Source organism: Petromyzon marinus, chromosome 8 (genome assembly GCF_048934315.1).
Source record: "Petromyzon marinus isolate PM22_M1 ecotype Great Lakes invasive population chromosome 8, UKy_Petmar_22M1.pri1.0, whole genome shotgun sequence".
Lineage (NCBI taxonomy): Eukaryota > Metazoa > Chordata > Hyperoartia > Petromyzontiformes > Petromyzontidae > Petromyzon > Petromyzon marinus.
Window position 1 is genome coordinate 13,621,649 of NC_133674.1, and position 25,229 is coordinate 13,646,877.

Below are 25,229 nucleotides of genomic sequence, written 5' to 3' on the forward strand. Positions count from 1 at the left end.
TTAATTTAACACTTTTTTTATTGGGGGAGGGGTGAACTATATTAAAACATGCATAACACGTCAAATGCACTCTTGCAAATGTCAAGCAAAACTGAATATAACCTGTCTGGTCTTCCATAAAATTAATGGTCCATGGGATTTTTGAAAACTGGATTCTCCATTACTGAAGTACTCAAAAACTTAGCAACATTATAATTATGAAACGTGGAGGGTATTCAAAATATTTTTCATCACTTTAAAATAACCATGTAGAGAGTCCTTTTTCAATCCACTGTTGGACGAAACCCCACCCCCCCCCCCCTGATGGGATAGTCATGGGCAGGGGTCGGCAACCAAAATAAAAAGCCATTTTTTTTCAGGAGCTACAATGCATATGAATGAGATGGTCCTTAAAGAGCCGCATGTTGCTCCGGAGCCACAGGTTTCTGATCTCTTGTCATGGTGGCGGTGGTTGGTTGACCATATTTCGTGCTGGTCTGTGTTGGTTGGTAAACGAGTGGCCCAGAAACGGTTGATATGGCCGCTGATGAAATCGAATTAAGGTAGCCAGTTTCACTGCACTTTACACTAACCACTGGGCCACCACTCCACTGCCGATTTAATTTACTCCTACCATGCAATATGAAAAAGAAGTAAGGAAATACCTCTTCAACTTTACAAGACCAGACAGGTTTGTTTTGTGAAAAGGTATATTTCTGTAATCTGTGGTCCTAAAGTCTGGAAAGCCGATCATGACCTATATAGTTTATAACTGGCATGCATACATTTCCAGGTGGACAATATATCAGACAATGTTTTGGTTATATGACGAATATGAAGACAAAAAGAACAGTACAACATCGCATATCTAACTTGCCAGGGATTGAGGTATAGGCAGCTATGCTAAAAGCTTAGAAATTAGTTCAACCTTTTGGGTCACAGGGTTGCCACGATATGCAGGTAGTACAAAATGTAATATCCATATTAATTCTATCGTCCATTTTGTAATATATCGTTATAGTTGTTCATGTTATTCAACATGATTTTCCCCGACAAAATATGGACCAAAAAACTGAACAAAATTTTTAATAGCTATTATCCAATACATTGGGTGTGGGCGGTTACACGATCGTGGAAGATATGCGACATTGTACTGTACTTAAATAAATGTAATCTCTTCATAAAGCAACAAAGATGAGAGATGTAACTGCAAGCAATTTAATACTGCTTATATTTTCACTATATAGTAATTTTCCCACTTGCATGCAAAGATTACATCAACATTTACAGCGGGACTTTAAACATACACTACAAGATAGAGCATATAGTTCCTACCCTTAATCGAGAGGCTGTATGCCTTTTTACATGTGTTAAACATTTATCTTAACACAACTGAGCAACATTTATTACGTGGTTTTTTGTTGTTGTTGTTGCAGATTTTGTAATATGTAAGTAGGTTTTCGTATTTGTACTATATTGCTCTCCGATGTGTGTTCAGGTTGTACCACACTTTTGGCATGATGTTCAAGAAGAAGCTTCCAGCATGGCGAACAACTCGCAGTACAACCAACAACCACACCAGAGTGATACATCTGCTGAAACTGTGACATTCACGTGTGTGTTTTGTTTCACCACATGACAGTGTTTCAGATGGCACTACCAGAGCACGATGGCCTGCATTGTTAACTCCTAAATTGTTGTAACAATATGGACTTCGAGACATACCGTGGGTTGTGATGCAATATGAATTACAGTATTCAAACTGATTTGAGATAGGAAATAGTAGAAGATGCCTTTAGATAACTTCTACATAGCCATAACATTTTGAGAACTTGTTCTCACCTCCAATTTTAATATCTTAATTCAAATGTACCACTTAACAGATCAAGATCACCAAGTATTCTGCTAATACAACATTAAATAAGATTTTGGGCCTCCAAACTTTATAGACTGTAATAAAGTTGAAAAATAACCACGAGTTTTTCTGCAGGGTTTTATTTAATGTTTACTGTACTGTATTTGAAAAGCCTTGCAACAGTCAATCGTTGTGATGAGATGTGGCTGAAATCTGCATCACGGATCTGATTACACAGACATGACCATCAAAATACATTAAACTAAGGTTTCTTCTACTCAATTATTGAATTTTTACAAATAATTGTAGTTGTGCTTTTTAATTGTGACTCGTATTGCATTTCATAATGGCTAGTACGAGTACAGAGAAAGGAAAATACATCCACATATATTTCAGAAATATGATTCTTGTCCTCTGGTTGCCTTCAGAAATCCTCACCTTTAAGGAAAACACACGACTTGTCAACATGGAAATACGTGTACAGTATAAAAGTATATTTTAAACAACACATTTCAGTTATTACTGTAGAGTAAGGTGTGCTATTAAACTTACTACAATATATCCATAATTATTATTATAATGAGTATTTTAAATAATGAGTGATCGTAACTTATACTACATAATTTTTAAAAATATAGTAAAAATGTTACCTTACCATCTGTCCATCCGTTTTTTTCCCGATTTAACCATTTCCGGGGGCATTTTGATAGACATTTTTGGGGGCTTTGGGTGAATTCTTGGCCAAGGATCCCACTTTATTCATAATGACATCCACCTTGGAGAACATGGTGCTGATTGACTGCTCGAGGTTATCAACATTTTGCACCAGTCTGTAGAGCAAGTGGCACAAACACATTTGTCATTTCTATGCTGTTCATGTGATGTATTAGTGGGGTATAGAAACTATCCATCATCTTGCATGCTACCTGTTTACATGCAAAGTATATTTCCAATTCCATTTGGATGATTTATTCATTGAAATATCATTGCAGCTAAATAAACGCCATTTGAAAGATTGTTCTTCACCTTTTATACACATTATATAAAGTACTATGGTATGAAAGAGCAGTGGTTAACGTACTACATTATAAATCCAGCGATCCGGGTTTATTCTCCGCTATTGCAAACATTAGTGGAAATTATAAATGAACCGCTATTGGGTCCCCGCAGTCCATGAACCCAAGCTGACCAGTGTGGTGAAGTATGGTCAAACAACTCACACAACCAACATGGCATGCGGAGGCCTTCATCAGTAGATAAAGGCTAATCTATGATCAAACTATATATGTCATTGACATGTTTTCCTTACAATAAATAATTAATGCTTGCCAATTGTCATCGTAATATAAACATTCCAGCAGTGAGCATTTGTGCTACCTACAGTACTGTACAGTCACAATAAGCCAGAACCCGGTCTACAATGGTGTTTGGTCTCCTCTCTCTCTCTCGGTCATTTACATTTTATTTATGGCGATCTAAGACAAAGAGAACCACAATGCAGTTGTTAAGGAACTGCTGATTATTTCTGGGTTAGGGGCCATCCATAAATGACGTCACGCACCTCCGGGGGGGGGGGGGGGGTCAGACATTTGTGACGATGTGTGACGAGGCGGGGGGGGGTTTGAGAAATGTGACGTCACATCAAAATGCGCAACTTTAAATAAATATAGACAACACGTTCTACTTAATTAAAGACCTTTTTTTTTATAAATGTATTCTCCTAAAACATCAGAGTGCAGCGCCACATTAAATACGCACTACAATGACAATAGTTTAAAGTGCTTTGAAGCATGGTTTATTTTTTTGGGGGGGGGGGGGGGGCAGAGCTTTGTGACGTCATATTTGTGGGGGGGGGGTCTGACTTTGTGACGCCGTGTGACGAAGGGGGGTGGGGTCAAAAATCGCGTGACGTCATTTATGGACGGCCCCTTATACACAAATGCGGAGTGCATTTCGTACACAATGTTGTTTGTCATGCGGCTCGACAGCATTTGTTGTGATCAATTTCCATTGGCTGTTGTAATTACTATGTCATCAGCATATCTTCGATGGTTAATTTCTCCACTTAAGTTGTTTATGCATTTAGCGCTACAGTCCAAGTTTCTGAAAATTACATAATTTACTTTAAATAAATGTTGGTGTATATCCTTACCTTACTCCCCTTATGATATGTACTGTGAACATTTTTGACCCCTCCCCCACTTCGTCACACGGCGTCACAAAAAGTCAGATCCCCCCAAATATGACGTCACAAAGCTCTGCCCCTCCCCCCCCAAATAAAACATGCTTCAAATCGCTTTAAACTATTGCCATTGTAGTGCATATTTAATGTGGCGCTGTACTCTGATGCTGTAGGAGAAAACATTTATTAAAAAGTCTACTTAATTAAGTAGAACGTGTTGTCGATATTTATTTAAAGTAGCGCATTTTGCTGTGACGTCACATTTCTCAAACCTCCCCCCCCTCGTCACACATCGTCACAAATGTCTGACCCCCCCCCCCAGGTGCGTGACGTCATTTATGGACGGTCTCTAATGCAACATTAGTGTAGTGAACACTCACCAGCCAACATAATCTGTTGTAAAAACACATTCCAACTTGAAACGAATAAAACAACGTTGAAATGTCACCGGATCCTTGCGTAATGTGTGTAGAAACCGCTCAGCTCCGGACCTCCTCATTACCTGCGCCCCGATTGTTTTCCCTCACCTGACACTACTTAATTTATGAACATACCTCCAGGCTATTTGTATCCCATCCCCAAATTATTATAATCATGCTTCAGTCATAACCTTCGTTTATTTTTCACCAGGGGCGAAGCCAAGATTTTGAATTTAGGGGGAAGCTGACTTCAATATTCTGAGATATCCAGTGTTTATGTTTTCCAATGGGCACCACAAATGTATAAAACAAACTTTATTGGATTTGAACGCGGAGTTTATTAATAGGTCGGAGCCGCTGATGTGGCTAATAAGTTCGATAAGTTTGAAAGGCTGCCGCTCAAGCAGCCTGCAGGGCAGCACAAAGTGGCAGCCTGCAGGGCAGCACAAGGTGGCAGCCTGCAGGGCAGCACACAAGGTGGCAGCCTGCAGGGCAGCACACAAGGTGGCAGCACAAGGTGGCAGCCAGCAGGGCAGCATACAAGGTGGCAGCCTGCAGGGCAGCACACAAGGTGGCAGCCTGCAGGGCAGCACACAAGGTGGCAGCCTGCAGGGCAGCACACAAGGTGGCAGCCTGCAGGGCAGCACAAGGTGGCAGCCTGCAGGGCAGCACACAAGGTGGCAGCCTGCAGCATTTTGCAGCAGCCGGATATCCGGTTATCCCGATTACCGACTTTCCAAAAATTTCAGGGAGGGCTGAGCCCCCCCCAGCCCCCCCTGTGGCTCCGCCCCTATTTTTTACATGGATTATATTTTCCACACGCCCTCTCTCCATGATTTGCTACACCTGACCATTATCCCTAATACACTAACCGCTTACTATGTTGATTACTACATTATTGTACACGATCCATCCTTGTAAAAAAATATTTTAATCAGGAGCAGAAATGTTTAGAAAATGTATACACATAAATCAATTGAATTTTGAAATAACGTCTCATTCTATTCAAAAAGTGAGAATACTGATGTTAAAAATACACTCACTTATCTTGTATCGCACATATCACGGCCGTTGATGATTATTCATCATCCTTCAAACCCTACAGATATAAACTCTTTTAGACTTCGTAAAAAAAACTAAGAAAATGCTAACAAATCCGGGGTGCGCACATTCTTCTGGGGGGGAGGTGGGGGGGGGCATTTTTGTAGTTCTAATCATAGTCTAGACCATAATTATGCCAACTATCTACACCCCTAGAACACCATTACAATGTTCATGAGTTACGCAATCCCACGCTCAACATTGGTGATGTCTCTAAGATAACCTAGCATGGGAAGTGAAGACAATAGATGTGCGTACCCTTTGAACTCATGCGTAGACACATCGACGCTGTCTTTCTCCTCATCAGTCATCTCCACCTGTTTGTTTGCCTGCAGCACAAAACCAGGTGTTCAGTTACAGCGATGGGGGATTGCGTGCAAATTGAATAAACACGTGGACAAGAGTGATACAATACATATCAATCTAGATCTGAAGTTTCCGTGACTGCAGGGATCCATGCTCTCTCGTGCTTTCGGTAAAGTCACGTAGGTGTAAAATAAATTAAATCACGACGTTTCGGAAGCAACGCAAGCGTCCGTCATCAGGTGGAACAGCCACAGCAAGAAACAAATTGCTGTAGTGGGCAGTGGAAATGTAGCATATCCTTCAACCCAAGCTTCGTTTGATGCCACGTAGTTGCTGCTGGCAATAGTGTACGACAGTAGAGAGTAACAGAGTAAACAAAAGCACGTATGAATGAGGATCATTATACTTTATCACTGTCCAATGGATTTACATTAATTTTGTTTCGGAGCAGGTGCCAAAAGTGGTTAGAGGTACCTTCTGGCTTTTAAGTTCGTCTCTCATGAGTTTCATCTCATTTGAGTCCAGCACTGAGTTCTTGTCTTTATCGAACTTGGCAAAAGCCGCCTCGATCTCTTCGTCACTGTGTCCCAGGCTGCTCGTGAAGGAGAGGACAAAAGAGACCCAACACCAAAACAAGCCTTTGCTCTGATGAACAACCGTTCCGTCGTGATGGATTCATTGGTCAATGTCCAACGGTTTAGGCTACACACACTTTGGGATGACGGCGCCTTTGCAATTGCGGTTCCTAAACCTTGGAACTCGTTGCTCTTTGAGGTCACGACTTCTGAGACATTGCACATCCTCAAGTCTCGACTAAAAACATGGCCCTTTCTCTTTAGTTATTGTCCATGCATTGCGCCCCGAGGTTCATTGTTTAAGGGCGCTTTATGCATTTAAATTATTATTAAACCGATGACAAATGTAATACGTTCCTTAATTGACGCATAAAACGTGTAACAGAAGATACTGTGAATATATAGTATCAATGTAATACACATGTCAAGGTTCATCCATTGCATTATTACATTTTATTCTTACGTTCACAATAAACGCATCAATGTGTGCACATGAGAATAATCTACAATGTATGATATACGTAAATTATATGCTCACGTTATATTTAGGCTAATGGAAAAAACAAGCATCCGCTGAGAAAATAAATACCAAAAATATCCAAAAACTACAGTAAAACGAGACCAAACAGAATGAGTTTGTGACCCCTAATCTTGATAATTCATGGAATTGCTGTGTGGGTGAATGGATACATGCCTGTAATATATGCACATTAATGTATTAGTATAACTTGGGGATTAGTATTACGTGGGGATGCCCGAGTTATTGTAGAAGTGACGCAATTGGTAATATCTGCATAATTGATATACTGTATTCAAATTAGCCGTTTTGGCTCATTTGCAATGTGAGACAAAACGCTATTTGACGCCCTTTTGAGCTCTGCATAAAAGTATTGCTAAACACGTGATCCACAGTGTAACATCACGTGGGTCACCACAGAGGGTGCAGTCAGTGCAAACTGACCGTTTCAGCTTTAGCCTCCAGTCGTCGTAATTGATCTTTTGGCTGGAGGCATCCAGTACGCTTATCATGTCCACGATGTTTCCCCGATTTTTGCCCAGCTTCTTCCGTATGTCAAGGTAGACCTGCAACATGGCATTACCGCTCATTTGATGTGCTGTCGATTTGACAATTAACGTTAAAGCCTGGCATCCACTTACCGTCTCGTGAAGTTGTCCAAATGACAAATACATTGTAAATATAATAATCCTCTGCTGAAAAAAGGGTTTGACGTGCCTTTCAATCCTGGGGGTTTTGCCATATCACCGCACACACTTGCTCAGTGTGGTTTGGTGAGACTAGATCTCACTACCCACTGATGGTAGTTAATTGTGGCCAGGAATCAAATTGTTTCACCCCTTACCAATTATACAGCATGTTTATTTCTAAGTTGTAATTTTTTAATATACAATTTTTTTTATAAGTTTAAAACATAATTTAAACATTTCATTCAATCAAAATGATATCACATGGATATAACATCAGCATGTACTAGTCAAATAACACTTGTGGCCCCATGGGTAACTCTTGTTGAAGTCCTAAGATTCTAAAAGTGAAGTGAAATGTGCAACTTTTGTGCATGTAGCTTTATTGCATTCTAAAAATATTTCTCAACATCCCATAACAAAATCAACTCGGTTGCTTATTTGTTTAATGTCGGCGATTCGCGGCCATTAAAAAACTCACATCATTCAAAACTCAGAACATCTCGTAAATATAAAAGTTATTAAGCTTAACCCTAATGACTTCTCTGTTCACAAGTCAATTAAATTACTCGATACTCTGGTATTAACACAGGTTTAGCCAAAGATATCCCACGACTAGCTAAACACTATCTAAAGAACACCTATTTCTTGTGGAAAGGTGACTTCTATAAACAAAAGGAAGGAGCAGCAATGGGCTCTCCTTTGTCTCCTGTGATTGCGAATTTGTACGTGGAAGATTTTGAAGCAAAAGCAATAGCTTCAAGCACACTAAAACCATCTGCTTGGTTTAGATATGTGGATGACATGCTGATGGTCTGGTCACACGGCAAAGATACACTTAACGAATTTCTAAATCATGTCAACTCGCAAAACCCATCCATCCAGTTCACTGTGGAAGTAGAAGTTGACAGAACTCTACCATTTCTGGATATTCTGCTCAGGCGCGGCCGAAATGGTAAAATTACAGCGTTTATCGAAAGAAAATGCACATTGACGCCTATCTGAATGCAGTCACACCATCACCCCGCACATAAATCATCTCATCAAGACGCTCAAACATCAGGCTAAGAAAGTGTCAGAACGTGAGAGTCTGAGAAGTAAAAATAAACACGTTAAAGCAGCGCTGCAATTGAACGTTTACAATAATGCCAAAGCCAAATCAAATAACACGAGAGTTGAAACTGACCAAGTAATTAAAACTATTAAAATACCGTACTTTGCGGGAGTAATTGATAAACTAGCCAGATTTTTGGAAAAACAAAACATCTGAGTCAGATTTGGTACGGTAGATAAAATACAGAAACTAATATCTGGTACTAAAGATGTATTACCGAAGCTATCGACAGAAGGTGTGTACCGGATTAATTGCACTTGTGGCAAATACTATGTTTGGCAGACAACAAGGATACTCAATTGATTTTGATAATGCTGAAGATCTGTGGAAAACTAGTTACTACTGGCCAAGACGAATTAGAGATCTATCGTAATTTATAAAAATATATAATTTTAACCGTTTGAATAGCTACAGGTTTGGTGCTGCTTGGAAGCGAATCATCAAATAATACATTGTTTAAATGCATGCCTATACATGTCACCATACATCAACGGGGATTACGTACGTGTACGCAGATAATAGCAGGTACTGCTATTTTATTGCATGCAAGGAAAATGTGCATGCACAATGTGCGTTGTTTACCATATGAATAACCCAACCGACAATGGATACCCATTGTAATTTATATGCATTCATTAATCCCCCCCCACCTCGCACGTGAAGGCATCACAAGTGACGTCATCACAGCTATCCCTCTATTTAAGGAACGAAACAGGAGGATTTCTCCACAAATCTGACTTTCGCCTGATGCAGCTAGTTGTAATTACTGGCGAAACGTCGTACTCAGATTGTTATTGTTGTGGATTTACTCTCCAACACACCGGTGTGCTGTACTAGTGACGAATTGGCATGTTCTGTTGACGTGACAAACCTTACTAGTTGGCTGTGTCGGGTGGTGGCGGGTTTTAACGACACATTTATATTTAATCTAGATTTGAAGTTTTTGTGACTGCAGGGATCCATACTCTTTGGTTCTTTCGGTAAAGTCACGTAGGTATAAAACAAAATAAATTAAATCACGACGTTTCGGGCGCAACACACGATCTATTTATACGATCTAACCCAAAAAAACTTATATTATTGATCAGTTGCTTGTATTTTGAAACAGTTGCACATTACTGAGTCATTGGAATAAACCTTTAGAATTGAGCACTGTACAGCATAGCCGTGAAAACCTATGCAGTAGTATTACCTCCTTTAGAATTGTTGGGATGATAAGTTTCACCATTTAGCTGCAACTGAAGAATGTAAAACCCAGGCCACACTAAAACTTAATTCGTGTTGCCCCAGGTTTCGGAAACACTCACCTTCTTAAAGTAGCCACCCACGTCAAACTCATTCTCCTTCTCCGCAAGTTCATTCTTCACCTCTGCATAGGTGTCATTGATGATGGCCAGAAACATGTTCTTTGGTTACAAAAAAGAAACATTTAGTCACATGGTCAGATATTAACTTACGTTTTAGCACTATATTTATCCTCTGCTACATTAACGCCTACCCACTATGTGTCACTCAAGGGGGTTGTTTGACCATACCTCAACACACTGGGCAGTTGTGATTGTTAAAGGGGTTGTGGCAGAGCCAGGACAGGTTCAGCTATCACTTGCCAACGATATCAACCATGGCTGACAAATGAGCTCAGGTTTGCTGGGTTCACTGCACAGTGCACAGACTATTATATTGCACCACTTCTCTAATGTGTGTTGGGGTTGCACCGTGTGTTATTCGGTATATCATCCAACATTATGCTCCTCTTTCTGGCAGCTTCTTCAGGAAGTTAGTTTTTTTTTTAAAATTACAATTAAATTCCCGAAGAAGCTCCTGGCACGCGCAGAATAACGTTGGACATCGTGCTGAACAATACGCAGCACAACCCACGGACACATCAGAGAGCTGTACAGCACAACTACGAAAACATAAACAGCACCGCGCCTTCGCTACACCATACATAACTGCTCACGTATAAAATCCTAAACGCGAAGTAAAACTTCACAGAGCATGCACAAACCACATTTAGAAATTGTTCATAGCACTCACCAGGAGCACGAAAAAGACGACAAACACATAGGTGGTGAAGTAGAGCGGGCCCAGCACTCGATTGGCATTTTCGATGGCGTTAAAATCAAAGTCACCCAGGATGATGCGGAACTGGGTGAAACTGTGAAAGCACCGGTAAACTGTGTAAATAAAAACAGCATATGCTTATCTGCATGTCTCTCTATGCTGATAATTATGTCGTCATCATCACTCATGATATTCATCATTCCCACCACAGTCACAATGAGCATCACCACCGTAAAATAATTATCATTCCTACCACCATCACTGTAATCACCACCACCAATCATTATTCTCACCACCATCAGCAGTATCAGTGACATAATCATCATAATCATTACCATCACTCGCATCGCTGTAATCACCATCACCATCATCACCAATATTTACACCACTATCACAACCAGCATGAAGGAAAGTATCATCTTTCTCATAATGCTAATGTATCGCAATTCATCATCTCCTCCGCCGCATTGGCCCTCCCTCTCAAACGCCACCACCAAAAGGTGAATGTAACCCGCCTGTCACACACCACTCGTTCGAGTGCAGTCTCCGCTAGCTCAGCCTCGGCTGACTATGAGCCGGTCAGAATGCGTTCACTTAAGACGCACATGCAGTTGCTGAATGTGCTGAAGTCCTCCACTTGCGTGCCGAAGAGAAGGTAGCCGAGCTGCGCGTAGGCGAAGAAGATGATGAAGAACATGACGGCAAAGCCCAGGACGTCCTTGGCGCAGCGAGCCAGCGTGGAGGAGAGCTGCGTCATTGTCTTGTTGAAGCTCACGTACTTGAAAAACTAAAAAGAGCACGCAATGTCATAATGCCTTCTTTGGTTCTTTCGGTAAAGTCACGTAGAATGGGAATAAAATATTAAAATAAAACAGTAAAATTCTCACGACGTTTCGGCCACAACACAAGTGGCCTTCTTCAGGTGAAAGGAACAGACCTGTCGGGACGACAGAGCTACAATGAATGCTGCTAAGATTCGCAGCGTCTTTTAAGCTGGTTGAGAGAAGTGAGGCACCTTGACAAAGGGGGTTTACATATCAAACGGCAGAATTTAGCATTGAAACAGTTGAGGGATTAGCTTGTGACTGGTCACAGAAATAGCTGTGTTAAAGTCAAAGCCTACACATCCACAGAGGCACCTAGTGCATGGACGCCAAAGGGGGCTGCAACAACTCAACTATCATACAGTAAACCGATGTGAAAAAAACCTAAGTCTAAATTACATCAATATAATAAATGTACTCAATATATTCTTCAATAAGCAGAGCTATTAACAGCAACTGGGTATACACTACACTATATAATGAATACCATATAGTAAACAGATAAAAAAACCTAAAATATAAACTACCTCAATGTTATCAATAAACTCTATATATTCTCCAATTAGCTGAGCTACCAACAATAAGTCGTTATATATCATAATGCTATATGGCAAAATTTCATAATGCTCGTCATGTTGAAATGTCGAGTATTTTTTAAACAGCAATTTTATTACAGTGGGGTTTTGTACAATTATTAGTAATTGCACGGAGACGACAAGACCTCCAATGTGTCATGCCATATCTGAGAACAGTTTTACCCCTGAGATTGTTATCCCAATTTATATCTGTCACACACAGGCCATAAACCCAGAGCCTCGGAAATAGTGAGCCACCTAGACACCTCCCAAGTCGTTAATATTAGGTTTACTTTTAATCTCAAAATGTCACCTTGATCCAGCAGAAGAAAACATTGACTGCCACCATGTTGTTGTACTGCGTCTGCCAAAATGCCAGGAACTGAAAGTTGCCGTATCTATTGGGTTCATCCAGCAGCGCCTTGAGCAGCTTGTTCACAGTCACCGTGCGGTACACATTGAAGATGATGGCCACTACCGACAGCTGCGAAACAAAATAACAAAGAAAAAGCGATTCACCAATAGCCCGAGTTAAATGTATCACATTTAACGTTTTTTTGACAATTCTTTTAGCCGAATCTATTTTGTTTAACCTGGGACTTTTCTTGCCAGTATCAAAGTATAAGAATAGGTTTGAGCCTTTCTGGCACTAAAACCAAACAAAAAACCTTTTGTAAGGAATCATGTCTGCATTAACCACACATACATTGTCGTGAACACGCAAACAAAAAACACGCTCTGGTAATAGATGCATTGTCTTTAAAATTGATTGGTTTATACCAGAGACTGCCTTCTCTAGGGCCTAGTCTCACACAGTGTTAGACCAGAGAATGCCAAAAGGCGAACAGCTGTTTGCATATTTCAACACAAGTATTTTTGGTCAATGCAGACTTGATTCCCTGCAAAAGGTTTCTGTTTGGTTTTTGAACATCTTAACGCCTCCTGTTTTACTGCCAGAAAGGGTAAAACCTATTCTTATACTGTATGCATACATTTAATATATTTGGACTGCCAATTTATTCATAGCATTTATTCGTCTTAGCTGTGTTAGCATGTTTCGTACTTTTAGTAATGGCAGTAAATAATCAGTACACGTGTAGTGACATCGCTGGATGTCAACATGCTGGGTGCAGTACCGGCCCTAGAGGGGCACGGCATGCGCTGATGGATAGCGCTAGATGGCACCACGCTTCGCGTGCAGTGCCGACCCCTACAGGACAGGGTGTGTGGGTGCCGGCTGAAGGATGAGGTTACTCGAGGCCATGGCACTCTGATTGACCCAGGAGGACACGTGACCAGTTAAGTCTACAAAGGGGCCCCAAGTGGGAGCTAGGGGTGGTCACGTGATTGGGACCCAGATCCTTCCCGAGGATTCTGGAAGGTGAACGTGGCCAAGGGCGGAGCCAGCCACGCCACAGAGAATATAAGCCGGGTCCCCAGAGGGACCAGGGTTGTTGTTGTTCATCCTGGAAGAAACCTTCGTCTACGTTCTCCGTTCAACGAGTCTCCAACACGTGGACCTGGACCCGAGCTGAGGTCCGGTCCATTGTAGCTCGTGACGTTGTATCTAGTGGAGTTAGCCTGGTGGTCACCACCTGGTTAACTACACCAGTTACGTTGTAACTGGTGTAGTTAGCCTGGTGGTCACCACCATAGGTTGTTATTCTGTTAAGGGGAAAGTTACCCCGTGTGTTGGAACTGAATAAATGTGTTGCCTCCGAGTCTACGTCTGCGACTCAGTTGAACCCATTACACATGTGCAATTCAATGCTAGGCCACCTAATTATATAAATAATCAGTTACTCTACAGATTATCGGTTCCATTACTCAACTGGTCAGATAACATTAGTGCAGTGGAGCAAAAAAAAAATCTCACTTCTGTTCCCACATGTGCCAGTGGGTGGGAGGTGATGGGCAGGCTTAGTGATGTCATAGGTATTGTTAGTCACATCATGCTGGGCGTGGCTTATCGGGGGTTGCCTGCCTTCAAGAGGTAGAATGTCAGGGCGGCTGCCATTTTTTTTAAGGGGCCAGAGCAATTGACTACAAAACAAGTAGTCAATTACAATTTTTGGTTAATTAATCACCTAAACTAGTCGTGTCATTCATAATAAAGGTTTTTGGGTTAGATCGCGTTTATTTATAAATGTGTCGTAACCCTCCACCACCCGACACGGCCAATCAGCAAAAAAAGTGTCACGTTGACAAAAGACAAATAGTTCACTACTTTAGCCCACCGGTGTGTTGAAGAGTGAATCCACATTTACAGTTTGAGTACGACGTTTCGCTGGTAAATACATCCAGCATCATCGGGCAATTCGCCAGAATGGTAAAGCCCTCGCTTGCTCCCGGTTTTATATAGAGCAGCAGGGTGACGTCATCACTTAACTCATATCAGGTGCAGTGATTAGAGGCGCCTGATATGAGTTAAGTGATGACGTCACCCTGCTGCTCTATATAAAACCGGGAGCAAGCGAGGGCTTTACCATTCTGGCGAATTGCCCGATGATGCTGGATGTATTTACCAGCGAAACGTCGTACTCAAACTGTAAATGTGGATTCACTCTTCAACACACCGGTGGGCTAAAGTAGAGAATTATTTATCTTTTGTCAACGTGACACTTTTTTGCTGATTGGCCGTGTCGGGTGGTGGAGGGTTACGACACATTTATAAATAAACGCGATCTAACCCAAAAACCTTTATTATGAATAATATTGGTCGCGAAAGCCTACGTGTTAGTCGTGTCATCTCTACTTGTCTATTTTTAATGTGTCCTACGTGCAGACCACACCCTACCATGATGACCAGGAGGTCCAGGCAGTTCCAAACCGACTTGAAGTAGGCAAACTTGTGAATGCTCAGCTCGAGGATCTCCTCCACGATGTAGTAGAGGATGAAACAGCAGAAGATGGCCTCGCAGGCCAGGATGAAGTAGTCGGAGCCGGTGACATAGCGGATGAGCTTCACGGTGTAAATCTGTGAGGATGGCACGGCCCCTCCTGTGGGAGGGAACTCCACGAGCAGCCTGCCCATAAACAAGACAACCACAGCCCTCCATCAGATGCCGCAGTGGTGAAATGTTAACTCCCTCGCCGGGTATGGAGGAGGTGGTGGGTTCCATCCCCATGAAGATGAAGGCATGTATAACAATTAGCTAAATCATATTAAGTTAATTCGGTAGCATTATCCATGCAGTGGCATAAGAATATGCAATGGAAAACTTCGTTCAGTGTTACTGCTGGATCACATTCACAAAATGTATATATCTGACATTAAAATTCTGTCAAAATCACCCTGAAAATCGCATCAGATATTGGACGCTAAGCAGCGTTCAGCCGAGTTCAAACCTGGATAGATCGCCCCCCTCTAATGTGTGGGTTTTCTTTAGGTACTGTGGTTTCCTCACGCATGGAACTCATTGATTTAACTGGTCTAACACCCTAATGGAGGAGACTTGGTGAAACTTTCCTGGGTAAATAATGATGTTATTATATGACTGTGCTAATTTAGAGATTGTGTGTTTTTTATATTAAGTATACACTAAATCAAAGTCAAGCACTATCTTTATCTAAAGAACGAATTCAACAGCCAGAAAAATACGTGTGCAAGTCAGAAATAAATTGTAGCATATGCACATGGGTATCTTCAACAGCAACAAATATAAGGAATCCCAGGATGCTTTGGATGTATGACGCAATTCTTCTGCATATTCGTGAGTGTACTGGCAGTCTATAAGTGTACTGGCAGGCTACATTATGATCTGCCAGTGAACTCACTCCGGTTAACGAACCAGGCTACAGTCTACATTAGTGGTTTTTAGTTTTTTATTGTTAAATTTTATTTGTAAAATTTATTTTTATTTTTACTCACTTTATTTTCATTATTATTTTTCTATCTACGTGACTTTACCGAAAGAACCAAATAATATTAATTCCTTCAGTCACGAAACGTTTTAAGTCAAAATTTAATTCTTCTGTAGCTTACAAATTCTGCCCATTGCAGGGAGACGGATGATCAACACAAGCCCCTCAGGTACAAATGGCAGCAGGAGGCAGCAATGGCGATACTGTCCTGATGAATCATAAGGTTAAAATTGTATGCAGTTGCTTTTGTTATTCTTCTGTTACTTAAATTAACAAAAAAATGCCATAATCTCGGCTCTTCTGAGATGATGGCTGTCACAAGGCCATGTGCAGAATATCCGAAGGAATGGTGATTGATGTTATATTTTTCTGTGTATTCAATATTTTTAATAGAAAACAGTATGCGTATGTTACCTGATGACTGAGAAGAGGTTGATGTTACCGTTGTAAGAGGAGAAGTCAATTAAGATGGCACGGGTTCCTCGGTCCAGCCACTATTTAAAAAAGAACAAATCATCGGACAAGTTTACTGAAATGAAACTCATGGGACAACAAATGCAGAATTCGCAACATTAACATCAGCGTGCAGACCAAAAACTTATCATTAAACAGCCCACACAACATTAAATAGGTGTAAACATGTATATCTCTAAAACATCACATCCCTGCAACCTGAATAAAAATGTATGTGGCTATGCAAATTGTCCTTTATGGATTCTGAGACGTTAAATGTGGAAAGAACCAACTGTATTTTCCCAAGCTTGTGATGCAAGCACATGCAAAATGATGAATTAAAGAAGCGAACAAGGGCAGAATGGGGTGCTTTTGAAAAACTTTATTTGATCATGAAATGAGAGTACCCCCGGGATGATATGACAGCCACGGAGATGGAGCGATGAGGTCAGCTCGTGCAGGTTCAAGATGGATTGTGGCAATGAAGGGCTTTGTTGGTTTACAATGGTGTTGGGAAGCTTTCACCCAGCAATTGAGAGAACATGGCTGATAATTAGTTTAACACGTCGGTTTTCGCAATAAATATTATTCATGATAAAGGTTTTTGGATTAGATCGCGTAAGTATAAATGTGTCGTAACCCTCCGCCACCCGACACAGACAGTAAGTGATTTAATTTAGTTATAAGTGATTTAATTGAGTTATTTTCATTTTTCGATTTAAAGCTTTCGTGACTGCAATGATTCATCTTCTTTGGTTCTTTCGGTAAAGTCACGTAGAATGAGAATAAAATAATAAATTGATAAAATAACACAATAATATTCTCACGAAGTTTCGGCCACAACACAAGCGGCCTTCATCAGGTGAAGGGGCGAGACTGTCTGGTGAAGGCCGCTTGTGTTGTGGCCGAAACGTCGTGAGAATATTATTGTGTTATTTTATTTTATTTTATCAATTTATTATTTTATTCTCATTCTACGTGACTTTACCGAAAGAACCAAAGAAGATGAGTTATTTTCAGTTTAATTTGATTATTTTTATTTTCTATTTTATTTTATTTTCACCTACGTGACTTTACCGAAAGAACCAAAGAGTATGGATCCTTGCAGTCACGAAAACTTCAAATCTAGAAAGAGTAAGGTTTGTCACGTAACCAACGCGCCAATTAGTTTACTACTTCAGCCCACCGATGTGTTGGAGAGTAAAAATTGTACAATTTGTGGATTTACTCTCCAAAACACTGGTGGGCTGAAGTAGTAAACTAATTGGCGCGTTGTTTGCGTGACAAACCTTACTGGCTGTGTCGGGTGGTGGACGGTTACGACAACATTTATGCTTACACGATCCAACCCAAAAAACTTTATTATGAATGGCTGATAATGATCAGCGTTTTACATTCCATAAAGTAAAACGGTTACTCGACTCTATCTAAAACAGCCTATGAATGCATAAATATCTTTGTCAGAAGTATTCCGGATGAACGGCACTAGACCTGTTTGTCGAAGAGGTCCTGCAACAAGATGGCACTCTCAGATTTGCTCCGGGTCAGGTCCAGGTAGTAACCTCCGCCGCTGTAGGTCGCCAGCAGCCCCCAGTGCGAAGAGCCATTCATGTCCGAGCTGGTAGAATACTTCCACCTACCACGCAAGATACAGCACTCGTGATGTGACCACGTCTAGCCTGGCGTTGGCTTTCCACACTCCGTGAGCCACCACGTTCGTACCAATGCACCGTGGCTGAAAGCATCAACATGCAATTTCACGTCATCAAATGGCACAGACTGATTTAAGTAAGTCTCATGGGGAATAAAAACCTGAATAAAATGGGCAATATTTTATAATTTTTATATTTGTATTTAAATTTGGTCATGAATTATAAGAACACTGTTATCATTGCAGCTGGGGCATTGCTTATTCGGGCAGCAGAATCCCGATCGTGAGTTAGTGAGTTCAAATCATCCCTTTCATTCCTCTGGGATGTGAAAGTTAACTGCGGTTGCCCTGTGGAGGCAGAGACACAATTTCAACCACTCGTTCAAGATCATCATTCGGGGTCGACAAAATTTGTTCGAGCAATCCACGAGAATAAATGTTGGTTCTTCCTTCCTCACGTGTCCGCAAAACAGTTTTGCCGAACCCATGTGGTCACATTGGCAAAAGGTGCGGTCGCAGGGCTCCACTCACGGGGTGCCGGTGGCCGGGCCGAAGGAGGCCTTGTCCTCGGCGTCCTCGGAGTAGGCGGCGTAGCAGCCCTGCACGTCCTTCTGGAAGTCGGCGTGCACTGTGCACGAGTCGTTGCGCACCTTGAGCTGGCGGATGCGCGGGACGCCCAGCAGGAAGTTCTCGTAGTAAATGAACGACTGATTTTCCACGAGCGGTATGTCGTTGTACCACTTTTCCCAGTAGAGGCCGTTGAGGACTGGGCCCTGTACCACCTGAGGCAGCATTAGTAGAGGTTGACATACAGAGGACAGGAATGGCTGGTACTGCACATAACGATTGCTTTGCTCATATTTATCTTGAGCACTGCCTTAGAGGTGTCTTTGTTAGGTCCTTCAATAATGTTCCTGTAATTCGTTACCATCGGTTGCCAGAGTTAATGTGTTTGCAGAAAATATGAGATGGTTACATATTTCAATATCTGTGCTCATGTCTTTATTTCTCAAAGCCAAGTTTCATTTAAAAAAAAAACATCGTCTGGTGTAATTTGGTAAAAGACTACAGTATACAGACCGAAAATAAATTTGGATCAATAAAAACTGATTCAGTCATTCGACATTTTACAAACCAAGGCTTTCATTTACAAAAAGGTAGAAAGTATGAAAACATGTATTGAAATTGGAACAACTACACTAAAATTGGATAAAAGAGTACACACATTCCAAATTAGAAGGAAATGTAGACAATTCCATATGCTCTCACCTCATGCACATGGTGCCATGAGATATGCGTACATGGAACAGTCAAACATACTTTGAGCATAGGATATTTTACTTAAGATACACATGATCACTCTCTTTTAATAACAGGTGTGTTAAGAAGCCTCAGTATGTCTGAATGACGTAAAAAGTGTATGAATATTACTCTTTGGTTCTATTGGGTAAAGTCACGTAGGTAAAAAATAAAATAACAAAAATCACGACGTTTTGGCCACAACACAAGCGGCCTTCATCAGGTGAAGGGACGAGACTGTCTGGAGGACAGCGCTGGAGTGAAAAAAGCCACGCTCAGATCACGACCTTTAAGCTGTGTGAGAAGAAACAAAGCGCCTTGACAAAGGAATTAGCATATAATTTAGCATTGAAATGGCTGAGTGATTAGCTTGTGACTGGTCACAGAAATGGCTATGTTAAAGTTAAAGCATACACATCCGCAGAGGCACCCCTTGACAAAGGAATTAGCATAGAATTTAGCATTGAAATAGCTAAGTTAAAGTATACACATCCACAGAGGCACCCCTTGACAAAGGAATTAGCATAGAATTTAGCATTGAAATAGCTGAGTGATTAGCTTGGAACTGGTCACAGAAATAGCTTTAACATAGCCATTTCTGTGACCAGTCACAAGCTAATCACTCAGCCATTTCAATGCTAAATTATATGCTAATTCCTTTGTCAAGGCGCTTTGTTTCTTCTCACACAGCTTAAAGGTCGTGATCTGAGCGTGGCTTTTTTCACTCCAGCGCTGTCTTCCAGACAGTCTCGTCCCTTCACCTGATGAAGGCTGCTTGTGTTGTGGCCGAAACGTCGTGATTTTTGTTATTTTATTTACCTACGTGACTTTACCCAATAGAACCAAAGAGTATGGATCCTTGCAGTCACGAAAGCTTTAAATCTAGAATTGTATGAATATTCTTATCTCTTTCGGTAAAGTCACGTTGAAGGAAAACAATAAAATATATATAAAACAATAATATATTTTATTATTTTATTGTTTCCCTTCAACGTGACTTTACCGAAAGAACTAAGAATATGAATTACTGCGGTCACGAAAGCTTGCCATCAAAGTGTATGAATGTTTAGTGTGTACTATATTGAAGAGAACATCTCGTATCCGCATTCACGATGTGTCACCAAAGTGCATACCCGCGTTCAGTGATACATTTTAGCGCGATCGGTCTGGAAACTATTTTGGCCACGCCACATTAAACTCACTTTATTATTTGTCCATTATTCTGTGGTGGTGTGTGGCAATATAGGGCACAATAACATAGGGCTATTATGGATGAGAGTACTTTGTACTCTCGAGATAGTGTCTTACACCTATACTCCCTACCTCAAGCCGGCCGAGCAGCGTTACGGACAATGTAAAAAAAATAAGCCCTGCCCATGCTATGTAAGAAATGTGTTTTTTTCTAAAATCCTGTAGCAATGTTATCCATATGCATTCCCACTGTCACCAGTACCTTCCAGAAGTCATCAAAGGTGAAGATGGAATTAAAGTTGACACTGTCATTGGGTGAGACCGTGTTCTGCAGAAAAAGGTTGTCCATTGCCAGGGTGTACTTATACATGAGGTCGCTGGTCATGCCAAATGTCACTGCGGAGAGAATAGTGGTAGAGTAAATGATGCACATGGGCATGTTAACAAAACTATGTGCAACAGCAAAACAAATAAACTATTTAACGAAACTTTAGAGCAGCAAATCAGCTTAGCAACATGGAAAATAACAATCAGTCCCAGAACATATATTAATCAGTAGAGCCATTGTACGAATACTTACAAGTGGATGTATTTGCCCAAGGGCTTGGAAGCATTTTAAAGTGGTTTTATTATATTAGGCGGCGATTTTGGAGTTTTGATGAGTGTGTCCACTACGTTTATGTTGCAAAATAAGATTATGCAGTTTGCATGCTTGTGAAAAATTCCACTTTCAACATTTATGAATTCTACAAGTATTCAATTTAGATCTAAATGCTGCCTTTGATCAAATTAACTGAAATAATAAAAACCTCTCATCTAATGCAGAATTCATGGTGCATAATATCAGTATAAAATGTGTTTCTTAGCATGTATTAATCTTGAAAATGTATTTACACTCAAATTAGCTCTACGTGTCATCCGAAGTTAGGGTTTTTTTATATTTAACCATCGCCAGTTACGTTTTCCCGCAGTATTTACCTTTTTGTCTTGTTGGATTAAACATGTTTAAGATATTTATGGACCTGTTGAATAAATACTCAAATATAAAACGCTGGCACCTAAGCACCCGAGTAATACAAATACAACATTTAAATGTCTTATTAAAGCTATGGCAGATATTTAATAGTTTTTTTGCAACGTTTTAGTATATGACAAGACATAATTCCTTTAAATTACTGTAAATAACTGCAATATATTTTTTAAAATGTGTTTGTTGATGTGTTTCCCAAGGCACCTGACCCTACATATGCAAACGAATTCAATGTTTGAGCTAAAAGGTCATGTTTTGTGACATTAAAACAAAGCACTGCTGGTAATAAAATAGCAGCGTCAACGTATAAAAAAAACTCTACCATTATGTTTTTGAATCATTTAGGTAGGTCTGTGTTTTGTGATAATATGCCACAGGACATTGCAACCAAAGATAAGGTTCAACACGTCAACAAGCAGTGACATATCTGCAATAATGGAACAATGTCCAATATTTGACTGGGCTCTGTGCAAGCCCTGTTGCTGGGATCAGATAGCTGTTCATTGTGTTCTGACACAGCCCATTTATGCATGTGACACCCTATCCCAAGCACACACATTTTAACCTTACGTTTAGTTTGTGGACAAAGAGAAAACGATGATAGGTTCTATTTATTGTTCAGACAATAAATAGCCTTAGCCATGGGCACACTTGCCGTACATGCTCTTGTGGTCCTACTGTATGATTTAAATAGTGCCCCTGGTTTAGGGTTCAGGAGTCGAGTCAGGCTCGGTGGCGTAGCATTCACAATTCACCGAGGGCTTCACAGAGTGGGGATTAGACCAAAGTGACATATCCCAACAGTTTTGTTGATCTTAATTAAAGAGGTCAGCTGTTGCATGTACTATAAACAACACCATCTGCTTCCTCATTTCCCCGGTCATATTAAAACAATCCACACACCCACATCTAGTCCAATCCTTGAACATGTTTCTATTATTTCACAAGGTTAAGCAATCTACTTTCATTAGCCATTACCCACGAATGGCTAAGGGCCTCCATTTTAGCATGTGAAGCTACCTCTTCCAAATTTGCGATAGCTCATTAATCATGACCCCATAAGAATTGTGCTTGATGTCAAGTGGCTCTCTTGAACCGTAAAACACACGTATCGATCTGTGTTAGAACAGAAGCATCGGGCCTGGACTTACGGATGATGAGATTAATTAGGAAGGCGATGTAGACAAAAAGCTCGCGCAAAGTCGTCTTCACATACTTGTCTCGATCGGTTATATCCTCCGTCAGCCTGGTCCCCCATAGCCCTGCCGCAGAAACACTCAAATCAACGCCAGGGGCTGTACTACTGGCAGCGGATATTTCCCAGTGGTTATCAGTCAGATGGCAGAGAGGGGACCCCATGCAGTTCGCCCCATCCCCACACATCACCACGGACCAAAGGAGGTCCATCAGCCGTCCCCACACGCATACAGGAACTGTCCTGGTATTCAGGATACCACTGACCGACCAGCATTCCGTACAAAGATGGTACGTTATCTGTGCCAATTAAAACGTGGCACGTGTAACACGGTGGCGCTCCATTGCGAGCAGCAGAGGACAGTGCAGAAAATCCCAGTGCTGTACAGTACTCTGCTGACATGTCTATGCTCCTCCACCTTCACCAACACGCGTACTGACCTGAACGGGGTGAAGTATGGTCAAATACACCCCCACGACTGACACGGTGTGAAGAGGTCCTCATCCAGCAATTGATTGGTAAAGGGTTCTGGATGATAACTTTTTAAATTTATTTATGAAATACGTAACTGTAAATATGAATAACTTAATCACAGCAGCACACCACGCAAGCTGGCACACAAATAAGATCTCAACACGTGTCAATCATCCAAAATATAGGTTTTTGGTGGTTCAATTAATGATTTATGTATTCAACCCAAATGAATACGTTTCGCGATACAACTGCAATACCAAAATCAGGCTGCAGTTGAAACAAAAAACAGAACAGCACTGTGATAGTCATGATCCATTCACAATTGATCATCTCGTTCCAAATACAGATAACGACCATGTCGAGACATTTGTCCACTCGCTCAACAAACGCCCCTTGCCACTACCATTAGACGTCTCATCATTGCAGCGTTATAAACATCCGTGTGTATAAAGTTTATAACGAGCATTGCTGTTAGTTACACAAAACACAATCCGATCGTTAAGCAACGGTATTGTACATCACCATCTCCCAGAGTAATGTTTTACTCTGGCTGGGGGAAAAAGCATTTTTAAAACATCAATGGATCATGGCTATTTGTTTAGAACGCTTTGTTAATTGCATGCACATTCCTATTTTTAAAGGCAATTTATATTGGGGGGGGGGGGGGGTGGTTGTGGGCACAAACACACGAGCAACAATAACTGCAAGGAAACGACGATTCGCAGAACGCAGACGATACAATTATCGCACCATATATATCGTGGTTATCGCCCGATTATGGGGAGCGGTGGACCCAGCAAACTCGACCTCAACTCTCGCTCGCGACCAACAACAAACACCGGTGACGATTATCCGAACCGGTCGTGGAGGAGACAAAGGCGGCCTGGTGTGGTGTTGGCACAACCCCCACCGCCCTCGTGTGCCGTTCCGAGCCCATCGCAGGTTGCGAACTCGCTAACGGCCCTTGACCTCGGGCCGATGACCCACCGCGCAAGACGCTTTTGCGGGACTTCTTCGGGCCGCCGCTCTGATCCTCCTCCGCCTTGTGCGGCCCATCTTCGGGGATCTCCTCGTACACCGCGCTCGACGAGTCCACGTAGGATCCCGGGAGCGGTTTCCCCTTGGGGTAGTCGCCCGCATCGGGAGCCCCCCTCGACTCCGCGGTGCTGCGGCTCGCGGAGCAAGCGCTGCCGCCTTCGGCCGGCTTCCCGTCCGAGAGGGCATCGTCGATGGCTGTCGATCCGAGGCGTTGACCCTTATCACCGTGCTGCATGGCTGTCCCTCCCTCGACAGTCTCACCGACCGCGAGGAATGACAAAGAAAAATAAACACAAGCGCGGGTTACGAGAAGGTTATGGCGAAAGTGTTTGTTGTTGTTGGTGGTGTTGGTTGGTGGTGGTGGTTGTGGTAAACTTGAGCAGATGTTCCTGCGTGGGATTCGCGGAGCTGTGCTCAAAGCGCAAGGCGTGGACCACACACACACACGGTGAGATGAAGAGGGAGGAGGAAGGAAGGAAGGAAAGAGGAGGTGGTGGTGGTTGTTGTGTGCGGTGTTGCAATGATCTCTCTCGTGGTGTTGGGCATCGGCTGTGGAACGCCCTCCCCGCCAGGTGCTGTTGATGTCTCTACTGGTGACGTCTCGCTGGAGAGAGTTCCCTGTCAACCGCTCGGCCACGCGAGGTCTCCGCGCAGAGGGCGTGGGGGGATGGGCATCATTTTTGCTCTGGTGCCCTGGCTGATATTTTTGGACAGCGATTTGGCACTGGCCCATGGACGCGTGTTGCTGCTCGGTGCTTGCGTCGAGTTGTTAATTGTCTCAATGATTGTATTGATTTGTTGATGTCTTATTGTGGACATTGCTACGCTTTCCACGTC

At 41.8% G+C, this 25,229-nt stretch overlaps 1 protein-coding gene across 2 annotated transcripts; it reads right to left on the minus strand.

The window, feature by feature from the left end:
* Positions 1 to 25,009, minus strand: LOC116940247 (polycystin-2-like protein 1). Of its 2 annotated transcripts, none has more exons than XM_032949762.2 (16): positions 24,342 to 25,009; positions 22,837 to 22,947; positions 20,918 to 21,051; positions 18,697 to 18,947; positions 18,006 to 18,150; positions 16,476 to 16,555; positions 14,995 to 15,223; positions 12,511 to 12,681; positions 11,404 to 11,585; positions 10,772 to 10,892; positions 10,042 to 10,140; positions 7,379 to 7,500; positions 6,317 to 6,434; positions 5,795 to 5,865; positions 2,485 to 2,664; positions 1 to 2,272 (listed from the first exon to the last, which is right to left on the minus strand). In XM_032949762.2, exons 1-15 carry the CDS (start codon positions 24,625 to 24,627, stop codon positions 2,517 to 2,519), a joined length of 2,268 nt encoding a protein of 755 aa, XP_032805653.2. In that variant the 5' UTR covers positions 24,628 to 25,009; the 3' UTR covers positions 1 to 2,272; positions 2,485 to 2,516. The 2 variants fall into 2 exon arrangements, with proteins under 2 accessions (XP_032805653.2, XP_032805650.2); XM_032949759.2 differs by having other exon boundaries at positions 2,490 to 2,664; positions 24,342 to 25,008.
* Between the last annotated feature and the right edge of the window lie 220 nt (positions 25,010 to 25,229).